Consider the following 27,979-nt stretch of genomic DNA (forward strand, 5'->3'; position numbering starts at 1 on the left):
GTCTATGGCTGCATGGGAATACGATAATTCCTGATCTAGTTAATAAAGAGAGAACTCTATGGGAGAAAAAAAATGCTGAAAGAATGTTTATAATCTGTTGGGACTATTTTAAAGAGAGTCTCAGGTTTTTCTGGGTGAGTATCCTTATGATTGTTAGAAATGTGTTTCCTTTGATGTATTCCCCTCACAGGCAGGATCAACTGTGTTCTGGAGACTGCGTTTATGCAGTCAATCAGTGACACAAGAGGACTACTATCCAGGTCTTCTGCACCTTGACTTCTAAGAAGTAAATGGTGACTTGTTTCTAGCCTTCTTGGATTTGTGTAGGTTTATAAAATAAGTCCACAGAAGTCTACTCCTTTTTGATAGCCTAAGAAAAACTCTTTACTTTTAAATCTGGGTTCTACACTACCAGCAAACTGAAATGTGCTGCCTGTATGCATACCACTAATGAAAGACAAGAGCACTTTCTTCACTGAGGTTTATTTCCACTGGGATAACATACTTAGTATCTTTTGATCAGTTATAGTTAGGGAAGAAGATGATTTTTGTACAGTGCTGTTATTTTTGCAGTACTCAGTAAAAATTCATTCTTGCTGATGGTAGCTGAAGCTCAGGGAATTACTGTTCTCATGCAAAACGATGCTTTCAAAGAACAATTCTAAGTGTCATAGATCCATGGGTTTAGGCAGTCAAGCTTAGCAGGAGTTCACACCGTGTTCAAATGAGTTCAGTGTTGTTTGCACTGACAATGTACCAAGTGAGTACTCCACCCAAAAGCAGAGCCAAGGTCTCAGAGAGAACATTGCTGAACAAAGGCACAGCCAGGAAGGACCTGGAATCTGTGATGTTCAGAACTATTGTTCAGCCCCACCACCTCCATCTAAAGCCCTCAAATTTTCAAATTCAGGGCTTTGATTCAGGCTGACTCTTCACTGATGCTGACTGTTTTCAGACAAAGGTTTTTTTTTCCTTTTTTTTGTCTTCTGTCATGAACTATTAAAAGAATTCAGGTCTCCTAGAAGTGCCTCCCTTCTGCTATATATTTCTTAACTGAGTTCTTGGCATAAGGAAGGGAGAAACTATTTCTAGCTGTTAGAGTAGCTGTGTGAACTGGGAAAGCTTCCAACTTCTAGAAGTATATTTAAAGGCTTCAACAAGATCCAAATTTCCAAATAATTTTTACTCCTTTGCTTGGTCAGCTGTCAGTATTTGATAAATAAGGTGGGACTACTGTCAATATTTAACAGCTCAGCACAAATATTATTCTTCATACATTATAAAAATAGCTTATGAAATGCAAATCAGGTGCTTTATTCTATGGTTTGATAATAACAGAAGCAAGTGATACAATCTCCCTTGCCTCCATACAAAGGCATAGAGAGGGAGGAAAATGTTATGAGTGGTAACAGTCTGCCCTGGTGGTAAGCAGAGCAGCAAGATTCCTCACTCCTCCCACCTAAAGTCGTGTCCCACAGTGGGTTCTGTGATAGAGCTTTGTTGTGAAGTGTTCCTAAGTAAGAAACAACAAGGTATGACTATTAACTCATGCCAGATTACTAGTGAAATTTTCAGTAACAGAACACCTCCTATCTCCAACAGCACATCACCAGGATCCCTTGAACTGCTCTGCATTCATATGGTCACACAAAATTAAATTTTTTCTGGAACTTTCCTCCTGTTTGGAGCAGTTCCTTCCCAAAAGCCACCATTCGGTATTAGCTTGCTGGATGACATGACTGCGGCATTATTTCAAGATGCAGTGTAGTCAATGTGAGATGGGTTTAATGAGTATCAGAAGTAGACTCGGATGTCCCTTCCCAATCCTGTGTTCCAAAACAGTTTCCATGGTTTTAAATCTCTAGAAACATATCACCATGTAAACAGTTCAGCACAACAGCAAGGAGATAATACATTTTTAACTGAAGGAGAGACACTGAGCAAGATGGCTCAGCCACGGCTGTGCTCAGTGAAAATGGAGGTTAAGTTGCAAGGAAGTATCAGCATCAGCCAGCCCTGCGTGCCTCAGCAATGTTAGTTTTGTTGGTAACTAGATTAAGCCACCACCCACACAAAACAAAGGATAAGGAACACAGCCAGTTTAGTCAGTAAAGGTTCAGATCTAGCATTGTTTCAGATTTGGCTTCAGTCCAGTGTGAAATGTGTTTTGTGTGTTCCTAGAGCTGCCCTGTAGAGAGGACCCTCAGGTAGCAGGAAACTGCTCAATTAGAATTGTAGTTGTGGGTTACTCGTAAATGAGTGTGAGTAAATCCAGGAAGAAACACAACTAACAGTAAAACACTGTTACTCCATTGTGTCCAAAACAGTCAGACTGCTTTACCATTAGTTGAAACTAGTTCTTCCTCAATTTCTTTACAAGGTCTACTGCACTGTTAATGTTTCAACTGTCATCCAGGAAACTTTCTCTTGAAGCCCATTCCATCCTTCTCCCCTCCACCTTCTCTTACTAGAAAGTTGAGCAATCTTGACTTGCAGAATGAAGCACAATTTCTGTTAGAATAAGTCTACTAATTCTATTTGAGATCAGAATCTCAGCTGTAGCTGCTACTAAATTGTTCAAAGGAAAGAGGCATGATATTGATTTTAATTAGTTTATTTCTATTGGACTTTTCTATCTGAGAACCCAAAATAATAACTATTTCCTTCAGAACCTTGTGACTGGCAACCTTGTGACTTTCAGATCAAGGTATCAAAGGTTACTGCTTAAGTGTAGCCAATGAGCCGTGGGGTGCTGGGGAAGACTTTGCGCATGTCCATACACTTCTTGTCAATGAAGAAGGAGTTTGTCTTCACAGAAATGTCCTCTTCCAGCTTTGATTTGTTGTTGACCAGCATTTGCAGAGTATCATTGGCTTCTTGTAGGTGTAGCTTTAAGGTCTGTAAGGTGTTATCCAGAGTGAAAACTTCAGTGACAAGCCTGAAAAAAGAGAAGAAGTCATGTTGTTCACCCAACTTTATGAGTTGCTCACCACATTTCCTTTTTTGACAGTGGACAGGTCATGCTTTCAGGAAGGATTTGAACAGCAGTCTTACACTGAATCAACATGAAACCTATTTGCCAAACTAGCTTCTATAGCACCTCTAAGAAGTGATAATTTCTTGCTTGTGTTCACTTTGAACAGCAGATTAGGCCACACTGGTGGGTCTTTCCAACTGCTGTCTTCATTTGTAGCCTCTCTAAAGTTAGCATGGCTGTGCTGAGCTCCTGCATATGGTGCTGTAGAATACGTTTGGGAGAGTGGTGTAGTTAATGATGGCTTAAACTTATGCAGCAGGATGTGCTAAATGGTCTAGACTTGGCACAGCAGCATGTTAATTGCAACAAGAATCACTTGCCAGAATAACTATTGAACATGGAGGTCTGAAACTGAGGTTTTCTGTGAGCTGATACCTGATATTAGCCACATTTTCTTCCAGTGGCTTATTAATGGAGATGTGGCAAATCTTTTATAGTCATTGATCTGGTAAACTCTCTAATACTGTCAGCTTTGTGTTTTATCTAATGATCTGTTAATTGCCCAGTGCACTGTAGACTGTAAGAAAGATTGATTTTTTTTTTTATTTTTTTTTTTTTTACTTTTTTTCCCCCCGAATCCCCTTTAACTTTTTTTGGGATAGTCTTAGTCGTTTCAGCACAGAAAAACCGGACTTTATTAATTTGTTTTCTGTCTTAATTCCTCCAACTACAAAGTTGGCAGCACACACAGAGAATGAGTGCCAACATCAGCACTTCCTCTTAAATAAACAGCAAACTCAGATAACATTTACATGATACAAAGAAGTGGCTCATTTGATATTTTCTTTCTCTATAACAGTTTAGCTATTGGGCTGAATTCCTTCTCACTTTAAACCACATGAGAGAAACACACTTGAATTATTTAAAAGCAAAAAAACCAAACCTTTGAAAGTCAGTTAGCAAATGGGTTTACTTTCTCAAATAGGATTTTGTCTCTAAGAAAATATATTTTGAGATGCGAACTCAACCAAAAACTATGATAGGAATAAGTGCCCAAATTGCAAATACCCTGACAGATTTCCTATTTCTAATTGCAGCTGTGATGCAGATAATACTCAGTGACTTGGATCAGCCAAAGCATCCATCATGGCCTGGTCTGGATTAAGGGGCTGTGGTAGAGCAAAATTCATATGCATTGGAGGAAAGAGACCAGGATATGCTAATTATCTGTCAATATATCTACATCTAGTAAACAGTGTACTTGTAAAAACAATTTGATTGAAAAGTTAGAAATCACATTAGACTAACAGAAAGTTTGTGTGCATGCTAAGCTTAAAATACTTACGAATAACTGCAACAGCTTGTGAAGCCCTTATATAACCTAGAAGCTAGTAGGAGTTAGATTTATTCTGCACCCCATGTACTTCTTGTTTTGGAGTATGTCAGGTTAATGTCCTTTCACTCTGATTGAAGAAAATACTCAAAGACATTCTGTTGTTCCAGGGGCTTCTAATGAAGCTTCCCAAATTTTTTAGACAGCACCCTCTGGAACATCTACAGCATCCCTGGTAGTTGTGGGAAGAAGAAAGGATCAGGTGCACTCTGCATTTTTTGACCCTCAAGCAAGCAAGTTTTATATTTGGGATACATGCAATTCTGCTGATCAGACTAGTATCAATCATAATGCTGCAGACACCTCTATTGAAGAGGTCTTCAGGGAGCAAGTAGAGCAAGAACAAGACAGAGTTAGTATAAAACTGCCGTGGTGCATTGATGTTGAAGGCTATCTTGTTTTGTATTGCTTCTTAAAACACTGATTCTAGCTTATTCGCATACCTAAATACTGTGGTGATAACTGAAGTAGCAAAGGACCTGTTCCCATAGTAAATGTAACTGCTAAGTGAATGCTACAGTGCAATCAGCTTTTCTGGTTTCTCAGAGCTGAACACCTGCAGCAAGAACAGGCATGATTTATGTGATATGAAAAGCCACACGAAAAAAACTATCCAAACAGAAACAAAAGAATTCAAGTCCAAACCAGTATTATGTGACAGAATGGATGTGGAGAGCAGAGCATGAAAGTGATTTCCTGAAGTGAAATCTTGTGTTTCATGCAGAACAGAATTCAAAACAGTTCCTAAGTCCCAACTCAGACATGAGACTGAATTCCAAAAGGTATCAGCCACCAAAAAGCAATTGAGCTCTTAACTGTCCTGGGAGAAGGACTGTCAAGACAACTACACACATTGAACATACATGGGTTTGCTCATTACTTCAATGTAGCTACTTGGATTTTACTTCTTTCTCCCAGAATCTTTATCACAACATAATAAATGCAATTCTAATCTCATCAAACTGATTCACACTGTCTATAAATTTCCTGTCCCTGAGAGGCTGATGAAGGAAGGGATGGAGTAGTCTGGCCTTTACTTACTGGAACTGAGGTGCATCACGGCAAAGCTCTATATTGGGTCGTTTAGTTCTTCCCTCCAGGCGGGTTTGAGCCACTTTCAGTGGGTACTCCTTTGCCTTTATGGATCTCTCCAGTAACATGATTGTATCTTCTGTTTGGAAGATTTCCTGAAGTGTCTGAACAAAGCAGAAGGCTTCTGTAAGCCTAACATGCATACAAAATCAGAACTCACCCCTGCTTTTAAACACTCCTGTTGGAACTGCTTCCATTCTGGCATTTTAGGGGAGGAGATTACTATAAACTCACATCAATCAGATGGATTTGAATATTGTTTGCTTGATCTTGCCATTTCTTGAAAAGGACATATGGTAAATCAAATCTCACAGGAGAGCCAGAAGGGGGGGGCTGTACACTCATACATCACATGAAAGCATTTAATGAAGCTGTTCCTAGACAACAGGCAAAAAAACTTGTCTGAAGAAATGCACCATCTCTTTCCTATTACTCATTTCAGGAATTAGTAGGCAAATTGTAATATAAATGTATTATAAGCAGAAGACAAACACTGAATTATGATACGGGGGAAATTTCCTTTGATAAAGCCACTTTCACAGAGGCAGTGTTTATGGTTCTATAGGGACTTATTTCCATTTTGCATCATTATCTAATTTTTCTCCTAAGTAAAAAAAACTGCTGCTTGATCTATGAACATTTTGCAGAGATTAAATTCCAATAAACTGTCATTTTCATTTAAACCTTCATTCAATTCTTTTTCTCCTTTTGCCTCATGAAAATTCAGAAGCAATCAAATATGTCCCTTCTGAAATTGTTTCATACTCCAAGTATTTTGGGGACATCTGCTGCAAGAATATATCAACACAAGTCATTTTCATACTGAAAGCAAATTCTAAAAGTTTTGAAAGCTCCACTGGGAACTGCAGAGGAGGATCAACTTCCTTTAAAGGCTTATTTTCTGTAAATGGAGAAGATAGGGAGTGAAATATCACCAGAAAGGAGAGACCCTGTGGAATTAATATAGCACAGTTTTCAGTTGCAGCGCATGTGATTGTGTAATTTTATTATCCCTGAGAAACCTAAGTGCTTCTTATATGTCTTCACCTGTATAAAAAAAACCACAACGTTTTGCTCAGTCTTAAGAAAGAAGGGAGAATATGTTTGAATTCAGGTAACATTTCCCAGCCAACTGATTATTATGTGACTTTCATTTATCATGATTAATTACAGCCCACGTGGTCGACCTGTTCAAGCTTTTGCTGTAGACAGCTTCAAAATGGAAGAGAACAAATAGAACTACTCTTCAGCCAGTCTACTAAAATCAATGCAATTTGAATTTCAAACACTAAAAATGGTGCAATGTGATTTAAATTATGCTGCTGGTTAGATCTTGCCTACCTACATACTAAGTTGTACCGTGTTTGCTAAAGGAAAATTGAATTAGTTCCTGAAAGGTTATTTGTAAACAAAACCCAAAGAGTTAAGAATGCTGGGAAGCTGCACCCCAGTCCAAATCCTGAAGGGCTTGTTCACACCCTATAGGAAAGCAATGTGAAAGATCTCCTGGCTGGCACTGTCCAAACCGGTTCAACCCTTGCAGCAATGCAATTTTCCACTAGATGATTCATCTTGGACCCTGAAGCAGCAGCATATGAACATGACTGTACTGATGTGAAGCCAGGTCTCCACACTATACTAAGCACTTTGAGTCCAAGGCTGGTTCTTACAGGACTGGCTTGAGAGCATCTTCACTTAAAAAGAAGCCTTTACTGCTTATACACTGCAGGGGGAAAGGAATCTGGTTTGTTATGAAGGGAACAGAGTATGGAAGAAAGTGAAGACAGCAGCAGCAAGTTTCTCTCTCTAACTTTATTCTGCAGTCATTCTTTCTCAATTAGACAATCACTGTAAGCCAGCTGTGTTTTAGAGGAAATATTTATGCAGGTAATCCAGTGCAGTTTGGGAGCTATTGGTCTTGGAGAGTGCATCATTTTATATCTTGTCTATGATTTTTACCAGTTGTACATATTTTATGGATACATGTATTCTGTTATGGACAAAAAACAAGGGAAAAAGACTTCATGATGTCAAATGTCTTCATTATGTATCAAGCCCACATCCTTTTTTGCATGAAAACACCAAGGATTTGGGTCATCTGCTGCTCAGAAGCAGAATTTGAGTAGTCTGTGCTATTGTCAGAACTTCACTGTTTATAACTTCCCTAAGAGAATCCAACATGTATTCATCTGTTCCTGAGAAAGGTGAGGTCCAGCTGCCAGGTAAGCTGCTGGTAATTAGGTGGATGTATGGAAGGCAGAGTGTTACAAGCTTTTCAGTTCTATCCTTTGCTCCCACTGTTCACTTTCACTGCTAACCAAAAACATCAACCTGTAGGGACATGCTGGGGCTGTGAGGCAAAGTACACAGTGCTCTCAGAAGTCACCCGCTGCTTAGCTGGGTCCTCCTTTCCTGTGTTTATGTTGCAGCTTCTGTCCCTGCAGTGGTGTTTCCCATGCTATGCCTTGCTGCCTGCAAGTGAGCCAGATTCACTGTGGTGTAGTTCTGCTGAGGATATCTGCTTAAAACATGGAGCAAGTTGTAAGCAGATTTATTTCTTTTAAATCAAAAGTGTAATTCAAAGTAAAAACAAGGAAGCCAAGCAGCATGTGTCAGCCCAGTAAGAATAAGGCAAAGCTGTGTCCATTGCAGAAAGGACTCAGTAGGGTTTTGGATTTTTTTTTCTACTTACACTTTCAGTTCAGATTCTGGGTAGGAACTTTGTGCTGTCTCTCACTTTCTCTCTAGGGCAACAGTTGAAAATGGTAATTGCCCTTTGTGGAGCAAACCTATCAATGAAACAGCACAACTAAGGCAGTCCCAAGGACGTGATTAGAAATTAACTAGGACTGTGAAGCCAGCTCCCCAGGGCAATACTGCAGTTCACAAATGGGCTACTATTATGGGAAGTATGAAATGTAGTCACTCTGATGATTCTTTCTGTCCTGTCATAATATGAACCTAAACAATTTTATTTATTCAGTGAGTGGAGTTAGGTTACAAGCTCTTTTACATGTAATTAGTTCTAATTGTTCTAATCAGGTTAGAGAGTTGTTCTAATCTGCAAGAAATATTTTCCTGCCCTCTTTTTCTTTGCAAACAGCATAGACATCTTGTGTTTATTCTACACATGGAGGGAAAGCAGGAAACCATCAAAGGAGACGCCACATGTGCAAAAATGTACTGCAGCAGACTATGGTAGCATTACACAAAGTTGTAAGTGGACCAGGGAAGAAATTTTAGTGGTCTTCAGTATTTCAGATAGTTCCACTTTTCTGCCACAAATCCTCATTATTTGAGGATTGCCTATAGCATACCATGGCCCTTCCACTACTATGTGACAATGCTTCTCTAATGGTTGGGTTCCCTATACTCTTTCATTCTGTTTGTGTGAAAAAAATAAATTACATATTGGATGGTTTTTAAGATGCAGAAGAAAAAAGCTGATTCTAGTACAGACAACAGTGAGCAGATTGCCCATGTATAAACTGTCCTCAGTCTCTTGGAAGGGCAATTTCCATCAAGCCCAGCTAGCAGAGTGAACTTTAAAAGAGGGATTTCATGAGCACACATTTTTCTCAGAACCTCAGATATATTTGCATGTGGCCAGAGTGCAAGTATAGCCACCAGACCACAAACCCATATATTTCAAATTCAGTAGTAACATTTCAAGTGCATGCTGGAAATCATCAAACCTGAGAAATTTTCTGTTCCTTTATAGCACTTACTGTGCTGTGTTGCCAGATAGCACCTGGCTGGGCCTCACTGCCCAATCTACACATGGCAAACATATAGGTATTCCCTTTGGTGACACAGAAGCAGGAGGCTGTATTTTCCTCTCTTTTCAGAATAAGTCGTGTGCACTTCCCCCATAAATAATGGCACATAACTGACATAGGACAATAGTAGTCTTGTATCTAGATATGACTCAAAAAGCATTTACAATTTGCACAGCCCACAAGTTCACACAATGTTAATGTTTGAAAAGGTCAAGCTCTGAAGTTTAAATAGAAAATGTTTCTCTTTCTTGAGAATCCAGTAGTACATTAATGGTGAAAAGAGAGCTTTCATCCAAAAATCACAGAAAGCTCCGTTTTATGCCCAACCTTTCTAATGCTTGGTCAGCACAACATGCAGTAGCTACACTCATTTCACACAACTTCATTATGTGCTCTGGTGTCTGCTCATAAAGGTAGGAGCAGTCTGCAAGCAGGTTATGTACAACCACGGTAATTGGTTAGTGATACTGAGTAAACCTCTTGTTCATTTGCCAAAGAAAAATATTGTTTAAACCTGCCTGTACTCAAAATTCAAACATGAAACTATACATCCATTGGCTACATGCAGGTGGATGTGGTTTATGTTCATTGTGTTTTCTCATCTTATTTCTTCTTTTTTTTTAAGAACTGCTGTCACTTAAGACATACAAAGACGAATAGCCTCAGGGGAACCACCTCCAACGCACCTCAGAAGCTTTGTACAAGCAATTTTCAATTACTCATTCTGGCCACACATTGGATAAAAAGATTTAGATAATCTGCTCTACATGAACGGATTGGTGGGGAGGATCACCAGATAGCGCTGGCCCAGTCTACGTCATGTCTGGATGACCTCCAAAGGCAGGAAGCAAAACCAACAAATGCTGAGCAGAATGTTCCTAGGAGAGTGTGGTGAGGCATTGGATCAGGCAGCTGCCCACCCGGAAACTTCCCCTTCCAGGGCATGAGTAAAGGTTTGTGTTACAGCATTCTTGAGAGCTTGTCGAAAACTGTTCTTGCTGCTTTCTCACTTCACTGAGGCCACAATTCTAACTGGCTAGATACAGTTACACCAAGAGAAAGAGATGCTGAAGTCACACATTTCATCCTGTGAACAGGATAGTCTTGTGCTCAGCATGAGCACTTTCAAAGTGCGACAGTCTGACAGCTGTCCTTGTTTCTTTGTTGTGTCCAAAGTTTGCTTCGTGCTTTGTATCTGAATGCAAAAAGCAGCAGACAGGTCATACGGTGGAAGGCACATTTTTGCACTTCCTCAATTTGTGAATTTCTTTAATATTTAGCCTCCCTGGTTTTTAAAATCTTTTATGTTCCATTTGTTGAGGTTTTCATGCTTAACTGAATTAGTGTGACCGTGAATGATTTTACAACTGATGTTAGGAGATATGACCACATCATTTCAAAGGAAATCTATATCTTGCAATCTTTGGATTGCAAGCATAACCCAGATCTCAAATCTGAAATTAACTGGGATCTGACAGTTTTCACTGTCATGTCATAGACAAATTCTTGACAGAGTTTACTGTGTCCCTTGCTATGGTTGTTTTTAAGGTTTGATTGTTTCTTTTGAAGCTTAATTGCATGTCACTGTTTTATGACTTGCTGAGTTTTGGTTTTAATCAGATCATGGTGAGGAGGAGTCCAGGAGCGTCTCAGGAAAAGAAGGAGAGCACATTTGAAAGAAAAACCCAACCATATTTCTTAACAGAATGTGACATCAGCAGGCAATGCATTCAGATAGTTTACCTCTATTACCAGAGTTGGTGTCATTCTGGGCAGTAACTTTTGTGCATTTATTGTGTGTACTCACACGGGATGACAGAGTTCTTTAGTGATAGGAACTACAGGTTGAATTAGTGTACCTTCAAACCAACGCATTGAACAATTTATCAAGCGTATCAGGATTGGGAGATTGGTCCAGATTTGGGCATATTGCGAGCTTATCAAACTTCCTTATAAATGGGAATAGAACTGGAACAAATATATTCAACAGATCTTGAAAGCTAAAATGTATTTTAAGTTCTCCATGTGCCCACTAAATCCCCAGCCTTTTCTCTTTAGCTGTTTTAAATGTGACATTTTCACTGAGAAGAGGAAACTCAGAATATAAATACTACACTTCTGAAACAAGAAGGCTTTAAATATACATCTGAGCATTTCATCTGTGTCCTTACAAAGACAGGCCTGTTCATCACAGACTGAAACAGAGGATCCAGAGATCCGGGGTCTTGTATATCAATGCCAGCAAAGTCCCACATCCATTCAATCCAGGCTGCCTTCACTGAGCAGCTCGGTGTCCCTCAGCGCAAGATTTCTGTTATTTTGTGAAATAAAGACACTTGGATTCACAACAACTTGAATGCATCCTGATGTGCAATGGCTGTCACTTGTTTCTGACAATTCTACAGCTCTAGCCTTCCACATTTCATGCTCCCCTTAGGCTAATCCATGGAGCATTGCTGCATGGCAGGCTGAGGAGCCTGCATGGTTTCTGCACTTGCCCATAGCTCATGTTCTGATGAAAGTCTTTATGGTTTTATGAGATTAAGCAATAATTTCAGGACAGAGAAATCCAATTTTGTCTTCAAGTGACTGTCCCAGCTCTCATCTGTAGTTTTTCTTGGTTTGTAGGCAAAAGTCTGTTTCTACCTCAAATAACCATTTCCTCCTTCAAACAGGTTTTTCCAGGCAAGCTTGAACTGCCTACACCTTCCCCACCACTTCTGAGTCACTCTTTATTAATGATCTTTGCTCTCAAACAGGTTCAAATATTAAATGTTAAAATTAACTATATACCTAGATACCATGAATGGGAATGAAAAACTGTAAAAACCTGAGATTTTAAGGCATAAAAAGAGGAAGGGGGAAATGCAATGAATAAATACGTATTTTAAAAGTTCTGTGAAGAGAGGATACATTGGGGTCTGAAAGTCTTTGTGTGGCAAGTGTCTTGTAAAAAGCACTCTCTCTGCTATAAAACATATGCTCCTTCCCACAGCTCACAACACTGCTGCAGCTCTCCTACATGCCTCCTGGATGGGTACCTCCCATCATATTTTAGTATTACTTCATGTTCCTGATCAGAGGAACAGGCTGTGTCCTCAACAGCCATAAGGGGATTCCTTTCAGAAAACTTACCAGATAAGTTTGAAAACTATTTCAGGGGCCAGTAGCAGTTTCTGGTTATATTGCCACTTAAGTTTTCCTGCTTTTATTCTGTATTTTGTATTAGCTATACAATTAGGTAGGTTCATCCCTTGAATTAGAAGAAATTTCTAAACTATAAAACATATTCAATTCTTCCACCATATAAACATACTCAATAGTTGCCAAAACAGAAAAAGTGGGTTTTCTCTCAAATAATTTATACATTTAAATTCAGTAAAAATAATGCATGGAGGATGGACACTCTGAGGGGAATAACTTGTTTAAGATATGGAATAACTTACTAAAACACTACTGTAGCCTCTTCAGAGAAAAAATATACCAGGCAAAAAGGAAAGTGACAGTTAACTTCTGTCCTATATTGATATAACATACTGGCCAAGGGTAAAAAAAAAAAAATTAAAATGGAGCTGTTTCTAAAAGTACACATTCTCAGAGAACTGAAGTGGAAATATTCAGAATTATGGCTAGTCATTTATGAGAGTGAGTAGCTGTTTTCTCATGCTTGTATTAAACATGTACCTATTATTCCAGCATCTTTCTGAGCCCTGTGCTCCCTGGTAGTGGAACAGCAAAGGTTTCAGGAAAGGTGGTGCTGGGCACTCTGCCTCTGGGCATAGAAACACTTCTGAGCACAGTACAGGTGTTGGAGCTGGCAGGGATAATCTGCTATTTAGGTATGGCATAAATACTGGACCATGTAGAATATGTAAACATGTCCCTTGCTGTCTGGTCTGACTGATTCCCAGAGCTAATGTACGTAAACATCCTGCCCTCTTGGTTATTTCCAAGAAACTGAAGCCAAAGTAACTATTTATTTTAGTATTAAGTTTATGGAAAAGAGATGCAAACATATTAATGAGGGGCTGGTACCATGATTAAAGGTTTTCCTTCTTTTCCTAAAGATCTGTGTACTTTTACACCAGATGCAAAATGTATTTACCATACTATGTCTTGACATAAACTGAGCGCTTCTTGAGGCATGCTGAAGACAAAATACCACCCTCTACTACACTGTATTTTCTGTTCACCAGCCCAAAAAGCTGGTCTTAGAGCAGCTCAGAGCCTGACTAGAGTCATATGTTGCAATCAGACACTTGCAGAATATTTGCATCTCCAAAAGACCACATGCTCTGTGTGCATAGTGATGATGAAACATAGGAGAGCTGTAAGACCTTCTTTGGTTTGTGATCTAACCCTTGCCGAATACCTAGCTAGGAATTCTGGGCTTCTGCTTCCAGCACTTCCTATTTCCAGGGTTCTGCTATCCAAATTCTGGATGAACCTTGAGTTGTTAGGACCAAGATTAATCCCAGAATCAAGTATGGTAAATTAATCATAGGCTTGTGTAGTTGGGACAGAAATGGAAATGGGATATTTTCAATCTTAGGGTCAGATGCACTAAGGCTGCACTGGCTACAGGCCACCACTCTATCCTGTAAAAATGTCTTTCCTGTAAGTCAGTGCCTGTAGGGAGATTAAAGCTTTCAAGGAGAACAGTAGTCTTGATTTTGAGTTCCTGGTGTTAATGAAGCCATCTATCTGCAGTAAAACTTTCAGTGATTAATTCCTTTGCTCTGAAAAAGAAGTGCTTATTTTCCATCTGGTTTTGTCTGGATTTTGTCTGGTCACTGATTCCTCTTTGGTTTTGTCTGCTCAAGCAAAAAGTCTTCTATTAGAATTATTTTTCCTTCTGTATAGATACTTATGGATTTAGCAAGTTCTCTGCTCCTACCCCAGCTTTTACTCAGATAAGATAAGTAAAGCAGTGTCATCTAGTGCTACTAACAGCAATATTTTCAGCCTGGTACAGAGAAAGTTGAGGAACTTATTGTATCCATTGCTTGCTTTCCAGTTGTTTAATCATTCCTGCAGCTGTGATGACTTCTAGGGTTTGGACTTGCAGTAGGAAGTGCTTTATACCACACCCTTGTTCCCACATATTCAGTGTGATCACCACTGTAAAGATCACAAATCGTCTTAGTTTTGTAGAAGAAAATCAAGCAAATGTGGGCAGAGAATAATTTTAGAGAGAAGCTCTGCAGTGAACTGGACAGGGACACATCTAAACCAGGTTTTTAAGGACAGTATTTCCCTTCTATATTTGATAGTTTCCTGTTCAGAATTATGCAAAAGCAATTTAGTCCTCTTTTACTGTTCCCATACACAAATCACTTCCCAGGCTTCTGACAGACTTGAAGTTGTCAGCTTCACCAGCCAGCTTCCCCAAAAGAAGTGGCAGACAGGAAAAGCCAAATAACAGACAATGAAAACCTGAGGTGAAGGTAACTGGGACAACTTCCTGAATACATCAACGAAATAAGTGGGAACAGGCAGCATCTGGACTGAGAATGCAGAAAAGCAAGTGGAATCACTGACAATCAATGCTCTTTGGAGTCTCCCTTGTGTTGACTTGGTTACTCGACTTGAATTTGGAGCCTATTCAGTATTTGGATTTGGACCAAACTTCCAAGTAGAATAAAGGGTAAAAATAAATCTGATCCACCCTAAAACAAGACATCTGCAAGTCGCTAACCATCTCTCAAACTAAATGCAAATTATTTTAAGGTTTATAGTAAAAAATGTGGACAGGAGATACATATCCTGAGATGATTGTGCAAGCATCTTTTTATCGTGTGTATTGCCTGATGACTATAAATTGAAGGCATCTGGTCTTGTTTGAACTGTTTTAGACATGAAAAAGAGGCAAAGGCTGTGTGCCAAGCAGCTTGAATGTTGAGGTTTGAGAAAGTATTTAAAGGAGCAAAAATCTGTTTATTCAAATGCCTACCAGGACAAGTTCTTAGGTGCATCTCTTGGCTTACTGGGTGTATAGTTAAGGAAAACCAGCTGAAGTCTTCTCCTGAAGACTGTATTGTGCTTCTAAATATGTGTGAACGCTCTATAGTATGAACCTAGGTAAAATTAGGATTACTTCTCACAGCATATACAATTTTCTGCACCTCCAGCATTTTGCTATTCTGATGTAACTACATTACTGTGGAGTTTGTGATGAGAAAAGTACCTCTGATATGTGTATCCTAACTAATACCTCAGCAGTAACAGCATTAGTTCATAGAGTGACATCTTCTTTGGGTTTTCGGGTTTTGTTTTGGTTTGGTTTGTTTTTTTTAATCCTTGAGTACATGCAAACTAATTATTCTTTACACAAATATGATTGCTCAAGTTTCTCCAGATAGCTTACTATTGCTATTTCATAGTCTAACAGTATAAGGACATAAATATTGGTTTATATACTATATGTCACAGTGTCAGCTGGACTTCATGACAAAATGAAGCTTGTATGTTGGTATTTCACAATGCACTTTGTGATTCAATATATGCACCCTCTGCCACCTTATGCTGGAAGTTCTTATATAAAAGAGACACTCAAAAGCATTAGAGAAGGTCAATGAAAAATATGAAGCAAATGTTCACAGATTTAAATCCCTGAGAAACTTGGATGGGCAATTCAGGGATAAAGCATTGTAGTCGGCTAGATCATATACAAACTAAAACACACAAACCTAGGTTCAACATTTTTCATGCTTTATAAGCAGGGCGGGAAAAAAGAAAGCATTATTTTATGTCCTGTGACTTAACACATATTTTTAGGTGGCTAGTTTGCACTTTCTTAAGAATCCCTAAAAATAAACTGAAAACATCTTAAAGTACTTATGGCAAATAGAATGGCAGGAAAACTCTATTGTTTCCAAACGTGCCTTGAAAAAAAAATGAGTGAACACGAGGCTCTTCTGTTAAGAGAGATAGTCTAAAGGGAAGAACTTACTGAGCTCTGACTGAAGTGATACGAAAGTAGAGTTTATCTATCAATACAAAGGCAGACTTTCTTCATTTCAGAACACTTGTTTCAAAATTTAACTAATATACTTCCAACATGTTACTTTTATCAGTGAAGACTTACTGAAAAGGCCATACAGTTAGAGAAATAGAGGTCTGTCTCCTTCTGTGCCATTTCTGCTTTGTATATGAAAACAAAGGCAGAGCAAATGTTTGAAAAGTTCAGTCTGACCCACTTTGAAGTATCAGGCTGGTTCTGACCACAACCAGGCAAAAATTCATGTTAAAGATGTGCAAACATATTTAAGGAAAGGTAAGGAAAACTTGGAACTTAGGTGTCAAAGACAGACTAATGACATTCTGCATGTAAATATTTTCAAATCTTAGTTAATTTAGGGCTCTTCCCTTGCTGTTGCCAACACAAAGTGCAAAAACTTCAGTTTTTCTCCTTCCTCTAAAACAAAGACTTGTGAGCCTTTTCATTTGCACACATTCCAAAGTTAGTTCACTGTTTAAAAAAATTTTTAAAAGTATCAGGAAATGGCAAGGGAATCTCATCAATGAATGGAAAATAGAAAAAAATACACTATTTAAGATATCTTTCCCCACTTGAAACATGTCAGTTGCAATAAACATAATCAGTGAGTGATTCTGGACAGATGTTTCATGGCTCCTTGCAAAACCTTGTCATCCTGTCTGCTGCTCTTTGAGTAAGCTCTTCTCAAGCCGTGTGTGAATTAAATGCAGTTTGAGGAATGCAGGTACATCTTTTGAGGAGATCCTTAGTCAGGAAAGATGTAAACTCCAAAGAAGATTTCTATGCCTTTTGAGTACAATTAAGATAATACACAGCTGCCAAGTCTCAGTCATTCTTACCTTGGCCAGTTGTAGTTGGAGTTTATTCTTTGCATCAGCTACTTCAGCAATACGACTGTTGAAGGCTAAGTTGGTACCAACAAAATGGTTCCACATCTCCTCAGATGCATTCTCTAGTTCAGCCTCTGCATCCTCTCTCATCTTGGCAGAGTTGGCCCTTGCATGTTGAGAGCACTTGATATTGTCGTCACTGAATTTAGCCCATGTCGCAGGAACGGAAACACTAGAAAGAAATTTAAAATATGAGGAAAATTTCAAACCTAAAAGCTTAGGTGAGCTGTTTTCTTGCAGTGATAATTAAGCTGAATTACACTGTGTTCATCCATTGAACTCTGCAGCCACATATCACATGATTCTGTGGGCTTCATATCCTCTGTTTTCCTCTATAAACCAGAGATTTGGCAGCAATGAGTGAAGGTGTTTGGAGAACTGTTGCTTTGACAGTGTTTCTATGGCTTGCTTGAATCTCGCAGCTGCTAACTAAAGCTCTTGGTCGCCCTGGAGCTGAGTACAAAGTAAGCAGGTTTATGCTTTGCTGTATAAAGAATGACTGTTTCTTGCATACTTTTTTATTTGTTGTTTCCAGGACCAGATATGAATGTCAACAACACAGCTTCTTTGTGTCTTTAACAGGCAAGGTGAAGATCTGAGTTCACACCTGCTGTGATTTGAAATTTGACTCATTTCTCTGTGTCATGTTTCAGAGTACTCATGGCTTTGATGGATTAGCAGATTCTTTAGCATGATCTCCTGCACATTGCACACCATCAGATTAGATTCAAATACCATCTACTTTTGTGAATTCAAACGTTTTTCCTGGCGAAACTGAGTTACATGTCATCTTCTCAACATTCCATTACATTTCCAAGTAGGTTTCCATCTTGACTTTCTGAAATACTCAGTACTTAATCTGTTAACATTGCTCTTTCAGACTGTAACTGATCTGGCTGGCTCTGCTAAGACAGAAAACACCTGCACTGCTCCTGAGTGTTGCCAAATTGTTTCAGGAAAATCTTAATGAAAAATGGCACTTCTTGGTGAGAAGTTTCTCACTTGGTTGGTGAGAAAAGAAAGAGGATATAAAATGTATCCACATGAATCTGCTTATTTACTAGAGCTGACAAAAAAAAATTATTTATTGCTAATCCTGAAAGCAGGTAGTTACTAGAGTCAGCAGAATGCCTGCCATGTTTCCTTTGGATATGCTCTCATTTCAGCAGTGAATGAGGTGGTCTTTTAATGAAAAGCAGAACATAAGTAAACAAATAATACTGATTTTTTTTTCCTCCTCCCAACAAGACACAGTCATTATGATTTCAGGTGGTGAAGTACAATCACCATTCAAATGCTTCTGTATTAAAGAGTGATAAGGGAACTAACAAGTCATTAGCACAAGAACACTGCCCTCTGTTGCAAGCTGCTTTTCTTCTGCTATGGCTTTTAGATTGGATGAAGGTCTTGATAAGGCCACTACTAATAAGCAGTTTTAAAACTGTATATAATTGGGACATTTTAATTCAGTCTGCAGTGCTAAAGACATGCCAACCCTTTTTGATCATCCTATTTAATACATATCTCTGTATAGCTTAATGGACTAATTTCCAAGCAATCTAAACTATTCTAATGGAAAATATATTTACCCCTGGTGTGCACTTGCATGCTGTTTACCACATTGCACTCTGCACACGTTAGCTGAATTTTTATTTGATTGCATTTGATTCTGAAACCTAAAGGCCAAAGAACAGTGTAAATCAAAACCAGAAGACATCTCCACAAAGGAGTTTGAGGAGTCAGATGTAACACAGTTGTAAATAACCATCCTCACTGAAAAATACAGCTCACTGCACATGAGAGCTGTAGGTGCTGCAGGCAGCCAGCCTCTGCCTGGCTCTGCAATGGCAGTGGTTAGGAGGCAGGGAATAACTAAAAATGATGGAAAAACATGACAGAAAATGCAGGGAGAGAAGCCACTTCTGTATCCCTTCTCAAAAGACAGGGCTAGAATTTGTGCTATCAGGTTCCTACTTCCAGCAGGAAGCACAGAAAGAGAAGGTTACAAAGCCACTCATACTCACGTCCCATCTGCTTTTTCTACTCCGTGGTAAAAGTTGATGCTGTCTGATGTGTTCCTCAGGTTAAAGCACTTCTCATCAATAAAATGGGCTGAGCTTTTGTCAGAAAGATCCCGCTCCAGGGCATGCTGTGCATCTCTGTTGATGCTGTCAAGGGGAAAGACTTCTTTAATCTCGATCCCCTTTAATGCTAAAGAGTTCATTGCTTTCATTAGCTTCCCAGAATGCTTTATTTTCTATTTTGTTGGCACAGGGGCTTGAAAATGCTTGGTGCTGTAATTTAGCTAGAGGGAGCTGCTGTACCATTCATCTCATTTGGTCCCTAGCAAGTATTCCCCAAAGAGTTGTATTTAACTCACTGCATTTAACAATGTTTGTCATTATGATGACAGACAACTGCGAGGGTGAAAAACAACAATCACTTGTGTGGCCTGAAAGAAAGCCTCAGAGAAAAAGGGAGGAATGCTTCAGTGATAGCCTTCATGCCTGCACAGCTGTAAAGCTGGAAAACCAGAACTGTAGTTTCACATCTCTCCTGATCTGGGGGACAAATTCACTTAGCTAATTAAATAATATAACTTAAATATAATTTGCACTTAGTAGGATATTTGTGTGCTCTCAATGAAATAAAATACATTCCAAAGCCTCCCATAACAAAAATATACACAAAAATAATTCAAGCCTGTCCTGTAACTCATCTCATCCCTTATGATGTGCTTAGATTCCTGTTTCTTTTGTCAGTAATAGATTTCTTTTTAATTTATTTAATTTAAATTTTAAAAAATCCCTTTGTACTTCACTCCAATGTGCCATACAGCAACACTGGCACAATTAAGTATGCCTAATTTTAATGAAGGATTTCAGATTAAACATTTAAAAACTGAGTCACAGGCATCTCCTGTGGTTTCACATATAAACTCTATCATTAGTAAGAATTAGAAGTGGAGGGCAGTGAGCATCTAAGAGGTGAAGTATCTGCTTTTGCCTTTGCTATTTTCAGTCTGTGGTTAAATACTACCTAACACTGGATTCAGCTTTCCTGGTTTTACAAGGGGATTTAAATGTAAAGTCTTACCCCAGTTGCTGATTGATTATCTGTGCATGTTTTGTCAATGTTTCTTGACAGTCCTTGAGTACATCAACCTCCTAAAATGCAAAATACACAGTGTCAGTGCTTTCATCATATTTCCTTTGTTTTAACGCACTTACTATTTCATTTTGCATTTTATATGTTGCAACCATTTCACATATCTCAAACACAACATGGGTCAAGAAAGGAAGTGTTTTGGTCTCTCTCTTCCTCAGTGCTATGTTGCATCTTTTTGCTTGGTTTTTTTGGCTTTTTATGTTATATCAAACATGATAGTAGATTTTATTAGATGGAGTCACTTGAATAAACAAAGTCCAGTTTTGTTTGGCTCAAGTTTAATGAAGACACTTGAAACATGGCTTTAAGCTGGAGAAGAGCAGACTCAGATTGGATATTAGGAACAAGTTCTTTACTATGAGGGTAGTGGTACACTGGAACAGGTTGCCCAGGGAGGTGGTTGAAGCCCCTTCCCTGTAGGCATTTAAGGTGAGGCTCAATGAGGTCCTGGGCAGCCTGATCTGATTGGGGATGTCCCTGCTGACTGCAGGAGGTCGGACTGGATGACCTTTGGCAGTCCCATCTGGCCCGGACCATTCTATAATTCTATGAGTCTATGAACCTTAATCTACTAAACTACCCTCTCCAAGCACTGCATTTTTCTAGAAGAATACAAATATTTTGCTAATTGTGGAGTAGGTTGAAAATATATCTGATATCAGAAGCAGGCTCCCTAAGGAAGTATATTGTAACATTCTTTCAAGCTATTAGTCAAAGAAATTCAAAGCCAGATTCCACTCGGCTTAAAATAAATTAAAAAACTTCATACCAACCACACTGCAAACTATGCAAACAATTATGTTCTCTCAACCAATCTTACAGTGTTCCAGCCTCTTTCATTTTTTTAAAAACCTCTGGTTTAGCACCACATACGCTCTTACCTAAAACTGTACAGTTTTGTGAGTTTTGAAACAGGGATTTAAGTGTTTCAAATTATTTGGAAGTCATTAGGACATCTTAAATTAAAAAAAAAAAAAAGCAGACTCTTATCTCATACTTGCACAGTATGTGTAGGAGTAACAGCAACTTTAGAACTGGCTTTCCTGTTACTACAAAATGAGTCTTTATTGTCCATGACTGTCTAGCTTGCTCCATAATGAGAGCAGCACTTGGTGAGATCAGGCAAAAAGTCTTTTGTTTGCATTTTGAAAATACATACTTTTCTTCTGTTCATGTGGAACATTTAGCAGTATTTCATCCCATCCTGAACTCCCATGCTAAATTAAGTGCTGAAATACTGAAGTTAATATGTATTTGCTCCTTGACTCTTCATTAAAACTCTTTTTAAAGCTCCATGTTGCTGGCTGTAGGCTCTGAATAAGCACCTCAGTTATCCAAGTGGTCTGAACATCCTTCTGCATCCAGGAAAGTGCTTAAAGCAATGCCATTGCCCCAGTGTTCTTTCTTAGTACTTTTTGTTCTCAAACACATCCAGTATAACTTCTTTTAAATATATTATCAAAATGGTATTTGTTTTTTTATTATTATTTAAAAGATTAATAATTACTACAATGCATCCCATTTCCCTTGTTCAGTAACACTATCTATACATCAAGGCAATAAACCAGCATTTTGTATTGGAAGCCCTAAGAAAATCTCCCCTATGAAGAGAGGCTGAGATCCCTGGGGATATTTAGTCTTGAGAAGAGACGACTGAGAGGGGATCTAATCAAAGTCTATCAATGTCTGAGGGGTGGGTGTCAAGTGGACAGTGGAGGGGATCAGGCTCTTTTCGGCGGTACACAGTGATAAGACAAGGAACAATGGGTTCAAACTAGAACACAGAAGATTTCAACATGAGGAGAAACTTCTTTACAGTGAGGGTGACAGAGCACTGAAGCTCCCCAGGGGGGTTGTGGAGTCTCCTTCTCTGGAGACTTTCAAAACCCATCTGGATGCATTCCTGTGCAGACTATCCTAAGTGATCCTGCTCTGGCAGGGGAGTTGGACCTGATGATCTCTGGAGGTCTCTTCCAACCTCTGATACACTGTGATATCGTGATATTAAATTTTATAGACCATGACCCAGAAAACAATCTTGAGAAATGTTTCCACCTTTTTTTATAGGTTCAGGGAAGGTAGAACTAGATGAGACCTCACAAGGATGCCATGCTATTCCTTTTGCTCTGAGAAGATCATTAACCATCGTAGTATACACAGTTTCATAAAATTTATTCCTCTTTTCCCTTCCTCTGTCTTCTAAATGACTGAAAGGAAGAAATTACTGCCACGTTTTTACCCTGATAAATGTCATTGAATTTTACTTGTCTCCACACTTTAAAAACCAAACTAGTCTGATCTTACCTTCATAAGGCTCTTTTCCACATTATCATGAACTAAGTCAATACCATGCCGCTTCTCACGGTGGTACAAGCATTCCAGAGCAATCTGAAATCAAACCAAGGAACATGAAGGTTGGACTGCATGATCAAAAGTTGGACTGGATGATCTTGAAGGTCTCTTCCAACAGGTATATTCTGTGATTCTGTGATTTGCAATAGGCTCAGTACTGCATTGTGGAGTGAAATCTTGAACCTTGCTGAAGCGGCCACTGAGCTAACATGTCAGGTAATGACCATCTACTGAGGGTAGAACAGAGTAGAAGGTGGTCTCATTGCACTCAACTGATCCATCTTAGTGGCTCATCCCTACTTACCTGGTAATGCTTACTTTTACAGATTAGTTGCCACCATAGAGGCTTACTAATGTGCAGCAAGGCCAACATCCCAGCATGCCTGAGCTTTGGTGTGAATTGTGTGGATTTAAAACCCCTTGTGTTGCTCTGCATTAATTCATAGTAAAATCCTTTAATGTCATGTCCCCCTATCCTCCCTTACCCAGTGCCCAGGTTTGAAGTTTCATACCTATACAAAAAAACTATGGTATCTGAATAGCCCCAGCATGTTAACTTTACTCTTCTCATCCGTTTCTTTAGAACCATAATAATAAATGCAACAGCATTAGCTTGGCATAAAGCCTTTCAGTGGAAAATGTTTCCTGAATAGAAAGCATATCCAGCCTGCCACTGTGGATCAGTATAGATACAGACAACTAAAAAAGTCATTAATGAATACTGATTTTGGGTTTCTTTACGTCCTTGACTAGAAATATGATAGACATAGCTTTCAGCAGCAGTATTCCAGATGTTTATTAGAGAACTTTGAGTAGTTTTTGCATGTTCTGAGTTTTAGCTAGCATAATCTATCAACTCCAATGTTACTATGTTGGGGTTTTTTCTATTGTGATTACTTTGCCTTTAGGATTCTGGAGAACTTCAAAATGTAACACAAATTATACACTAAGTGAAAATGTTATTTTCACCAAGTAGCAGCAGAAAATCTGAGCTAGATAAGAGTATCAAGATATTGCAGCCTACAGGACCACCTTTTGCTCTCCTGTAAGGTAACGAGCTGACTGGCCAGTGCCTGAAGGACACCCAGCCTCCTGGAAGCTTCAAGCAGAAAGGAAGAAAAAGAGGGCATAGAAATGTCTGGATAGGTTCTTTCAGACTTTTATAGATAAAAGTCTGTGGTGGACGAGTTTCTTTTTCATTGGGGTTAATGTTTCACCAAGATCTGTCTTCATGATAATGGTAAAAGTCATACTGCTATTCAACAGAGAGTTGAATTCACAGTACAGTCCCAAACCTACCTTCAGTGGTCCTTGCAATTCATCTACAGCACATTCGAGCCGCCTCTTTGCTGTTTCCAAGGCTTGAGTCTCCTTCAGCAGACAATCTAGCTCATAGGAGAGCTCAGCTCTCCAGAAATTGATGTTGCAGACCCTCTCTCCCAGGTTTTTTGTACTGTCTTCTTGCATATGATGAGTCAGTTGATCCTTATCTTGCATCAGTCTCCTAGAATCAGTGTTCAGCCTACCAGCACTGTATGTGGAGGCTTCAGAGCCCTTTAATTGGGCCATGTTTGCCAGGTGCCAGTCACGAGTGCTGTAGCGGGCATGCAGGCTGGATTGTAGCGCAGGCAGGACAGTGGGTGGCCGCCCCGTGGGGTTAAATTGCTTGTCAGCGCCGGCAGGGACTGAAACCACCCTGTGAAGCAGACTCGGCCTCCAGGAGCTGAGGCTGCGGTAGCCCGGTAGGTAGTAAGACTGATAGGTGTCCTTAGTTGTGGTGGTGGGAGCTAGATCTGGGAAGAGGCAGCTCTTCCTTGTGCCACAGTAACTGGCTAGCTGCGTGGTCCCCAAGAACTCCATCCTGCACCGCGCTCGGGCAGCCGCCCTCGAGCTGTCCACCCGCCGCAGCTGCTCTGAGCAGCCTCGGGGCCTCTGCTCCTTCGAGACGATGCGCAGCCCCTTTGTGACACAAGAGGTGTCAGCGTTCTAAGGACTTTCAGCTTGTCATCGCCTGGGTCCCGGCGCTCCAGAGACCTCCCTTTCTACTTCCTGTCCCTAGGGCACCTTGGCCTTCCCGCAGAGCAGCACCGGGTCTGCTGGGGCTGGCAGGGCTAGGCACCATGGCAGCGGTTTGGTTACAGTGCAGAGGCATTTGCCGAAACTCACTCTGGATGACTCTGTAGGTTACCTTCAGTGAGTTTACCTTAAGCAAAACAAAATGAGTTTTACTTTAGAGTGGTTCTCTATCTGTCGGTTAGTGGCTGCAGGAAAATGCAGCAGGAGTCAAGCCTTCTGAACTGAAACACGGCCTCTGAGAGTCATCTCACAACTGCCTGGTCATCTCTGCACATGGTTTGGTCCAAATGGACCAAAAAAAGTATAACTATATTGAGATTTGCTCTCCTGTCAACTGTATTCATCTTCTATAAGATGTATAAAAGATGGGAGAGATGTAATGATGATTTCTCTCCATTTCAATAACTATTCCAATAACTTTTCTAAGTTTTCCTTTCATCCTTCTGGCCTGTCTGAAAAAAAAAAAAAAGAATCTGTTTTTGAAATCCACTGCTCTAGAATTACACCCATCTTCTGTGCCAAGAATTTTCAAGATAAATTATTAGTTGTAATTAGGTGCTGTATTTGTCTCTTCTGAGAATCTGTAAGTCAGCATAGATTTCTTCTGATTTAGAGAAGGACATGAAACTCAGTAAGTTTCTTGTATTATGCTTTTATTACAGCGCTGGACACAGGTAGGATCTCTCCAAAAGACCTGTGTGTCGAAAGAGATTTCAGTACCAACTTATATAGTCCATGTTTCTTATCTTATTCGGAAATATATCAATGTGAAAATAACAGAGGGATGTTGAGGTTTACACAGGCAACCCTGTTTCCTCCTGTCTATACAAAGGTTATCTATCTAAAGATGACAGGGGATGGCCATATTTCACAGAATGTCAAAGGTTATCTATACAGGGGATGGAAGTCCTGGTTCCTGTTTGTTGGGCTTTTCCTTATCTATCTAAAGATGACAGGGGATGGCCATATTTCACAGAATGTCTATACAGGGGATGGAAGTCCTTCTTTTCTTCAATCATTTCCCCCCTTTCTACCATCCAATAGTATATTCCTATACTATATTTTCTTAAAATAATTTCCAGTTTCCAACTCATGCCTAAGTTTATCATTTTTATACCTCTCATATGATTTCACATCACTCTTTCCAATACACATAATTACCTTAATCAAGACTACTATTAATACTATTAATATGATAATCATTACAATTCCTACTAATAATTGTTTAAGCCAAAAAATGTTGGGCATCCACGAGGTTAACTTCTCCCAGAGGTTTGAAAATCCGTATGATATATCATCCCTGCTCACTTCATGGAATACCTTACTTTGTTCCCATATTTTATGCAAGTCCATTTCTATCTTCTTTTCCTCATTTACATATGTGCAACAACTATCATTCACTATTGTGCATAGTCCTCCTTCTTTGGCAAATAAAATATCCAGAGCGTATTTAAACTGTCCTGTAATTTTATGCAGACTCTCTATTTCCTTCTGCTCTGCACGAATGGCATCCTCAGTTGCTGCAAGGGCAATCTCCATACTGGCTGAGATATTCACTATAGCCTTTTCTAATTCACTCACTCCTATCATAGGAATCAGCCATCTGACAAAACTATGGAATCCCGTCGGTCTCTCTATTAGTGGGTTCAGTACTCTTTTTACCCTTCTCCAGGGACTTCTTACAATCCCTGTAGTTATTTCATTATGTATTGTATACTGTGGGATCAATTGTCCCCCTACACAATGTCCTTCCCAGTTCTCTGGCAAGCTCTTTCGTGCATATCCATCTCCACACAGCCACCACCAACCTGGAGCCATCTTACACTGATTCAAATATGATTGCTTTTTAAAATCATAATACTGTTTTAGCCTCCTCTTGAGTTCTCTAAATTTTCCTATTTTAGTAGTATTTATGCAACTTGGTAACTCAAAGATTTTTAAAAAATGCCTATTCCCAAATGGGAATCTGGTAATATTTCTGTCAGTACATCTTGCATATGCTTTAATTTCTTGTTTCTCATCCCAAGGTAAAAGTTCATATTTAGGTCCCTTTTCTCCGTTCCCCATTCCGTATTGGCATGTAAGATCTGAAAAATCTTTCCCTACTTTAACTTCAAATGTCCAATTCTTATGAGGTATTCCATAAAGTGGCACTTCTAATTGATCAGTTGGGAGAGTAGTACATAACCAACATGACTCTAGCTTAAACCCTAAAGTTATATTTCTCATTACTTGTACATACAAATTATTATCCCACGCTACCACTATTACTATTTTAAGTAACAGCAGATAAGTAAACATTATTGACGAGTTATTCTCAACTTCAAATCTCCCAGCTCTTCTGCTTTCCAAGGGCTGCCTTTTGCCTTCTTTACTCGCGTGTGATGTATCCAAGCAGCTTGCTCTCTGATTTTGATAGCTGTGAAGGATATCAGCAACACTTGATATGGTCCTGTCCACTTGGGTTCCAGGGGATTTTCTGAAAGAGATCTAACATAGACATAATCTCCAGGTTCTACATCATGAACTGGTTTGTCTAGTCCCCTCACATTGGTTCCAATCACTTGTTTGTTAATCATGTTTAAATTCTTATAAATCTGTTGAACATACCTATTCAACATTTCTTCTCTGAACTGCCCTGGTTCAGAAGGATTCATTGTTCCCACCACATAGGGTCTTCCAAATAGAATTTCAAATGGACTTAACCTCTCCTTAGTCCTTTGCTTAGTTCGAATTCGCAGCAGGGCAATTGGTAATGCTTGCGGCCAAGGGAGTTTTGCCTCCTGTCCAATTTTTATTATCTGATTCTTAATTAAATGGTTCATTTTCTCCACCTGTCCACTTGAGCGTGGATTGTAAGGAGTGTGGAGTTGCCAATCAATTCCTAAGATTTTACTTATTTGTTGTACTACCTTGGCCACAAAATGTGATCCTCTATCTGAGGAAATAGTAGCAGGCACCCCAAACCGGGGTATTATTTCTTGTAACATTATTTTGGTAACCTCCCGAGCTTTGTTTGTGCGACAGGGAAATGCTTCTGGCCAACCAGAGAAGGTGTCAGTAAGTACCAAAAGATATCTATATCCCCCCTTTCTTGGAAGTTCAGTGAAATCAATTTGCCACTGTTGTCCTGGATAATTTCCTCTACTAATCTGTCCAAGCTTGACTTCTTTCGCCACCTTGGGGTTGGCCCTAAGACATACTTCACATTGTCGAGTTACCTGCTCTACAGTTGTGTACAATTTTCGTGCT

At 39.4% G+C, this 27,979-nt stretch overlaps 2 protein-coding genes across 2 annotated transcripts; both read right to left on the reverse strand.

Moving 5' to 3' along the window:
• Positions 1-2,724: 2,724 nt before the first annotated feature.
• On the reverse strand, positions 2,725-24,511 carry TEKT5 (tektin 5). Its single transcript, XM_054391183.1, has 7 exons — positions 23,951-24,511; positions 22,604-22,687; positions 20,228-20,298; positions 19,156-19,299; positions 17,081-17,303; positions 5,412-5,566; positions 2,725-2,938 (listed from the first exon to the last, which is right to left on the reverse strand). Exons 1-7 carry the CDS (start codon positions 24,509-24,511, stop codon positions 2,725-2,727), a joined length of 1,452 nt encoding a protein of 483 aa, XP_054247158.1.
• Positions 24,512-25,452: 941 nt separating this feature from the next.
• On the reverse strand, positions 25,453-26,840 carry LOC128974370 (endogenous retrovirus group V member 2 Env polyprotein-like). The gene has a single exon (XM_054390961.1). The coding sequence runs from the start codon at positions 26,792-26,794 to the stop codon at positions 25,784-25,786; it is 1,011 nt and encodes a 336-aa protein (XP_054246936.1). The 5' UTR covers positions 26,795-26,840; the 3' UTR covers positions 25,453-25,783.
• Positions 26,841-27,979: the final 1,139 nt, after the last annotated feature.

Source organism: Indicator indicator, chromosome 22 (assembly GCF_027791375.1).
Source record: "Indicator indicator isolate 239-I01 chromosome 22, UM_Iind_1.1, whole genome shotgun sequence".
In the NCBI taxonomy this organism is placed as follows: Eukaryota; Metazoa; Chordata; class Aves; order Piciformes; family Indicatoridae; genus Indicator; species Indicator indicator.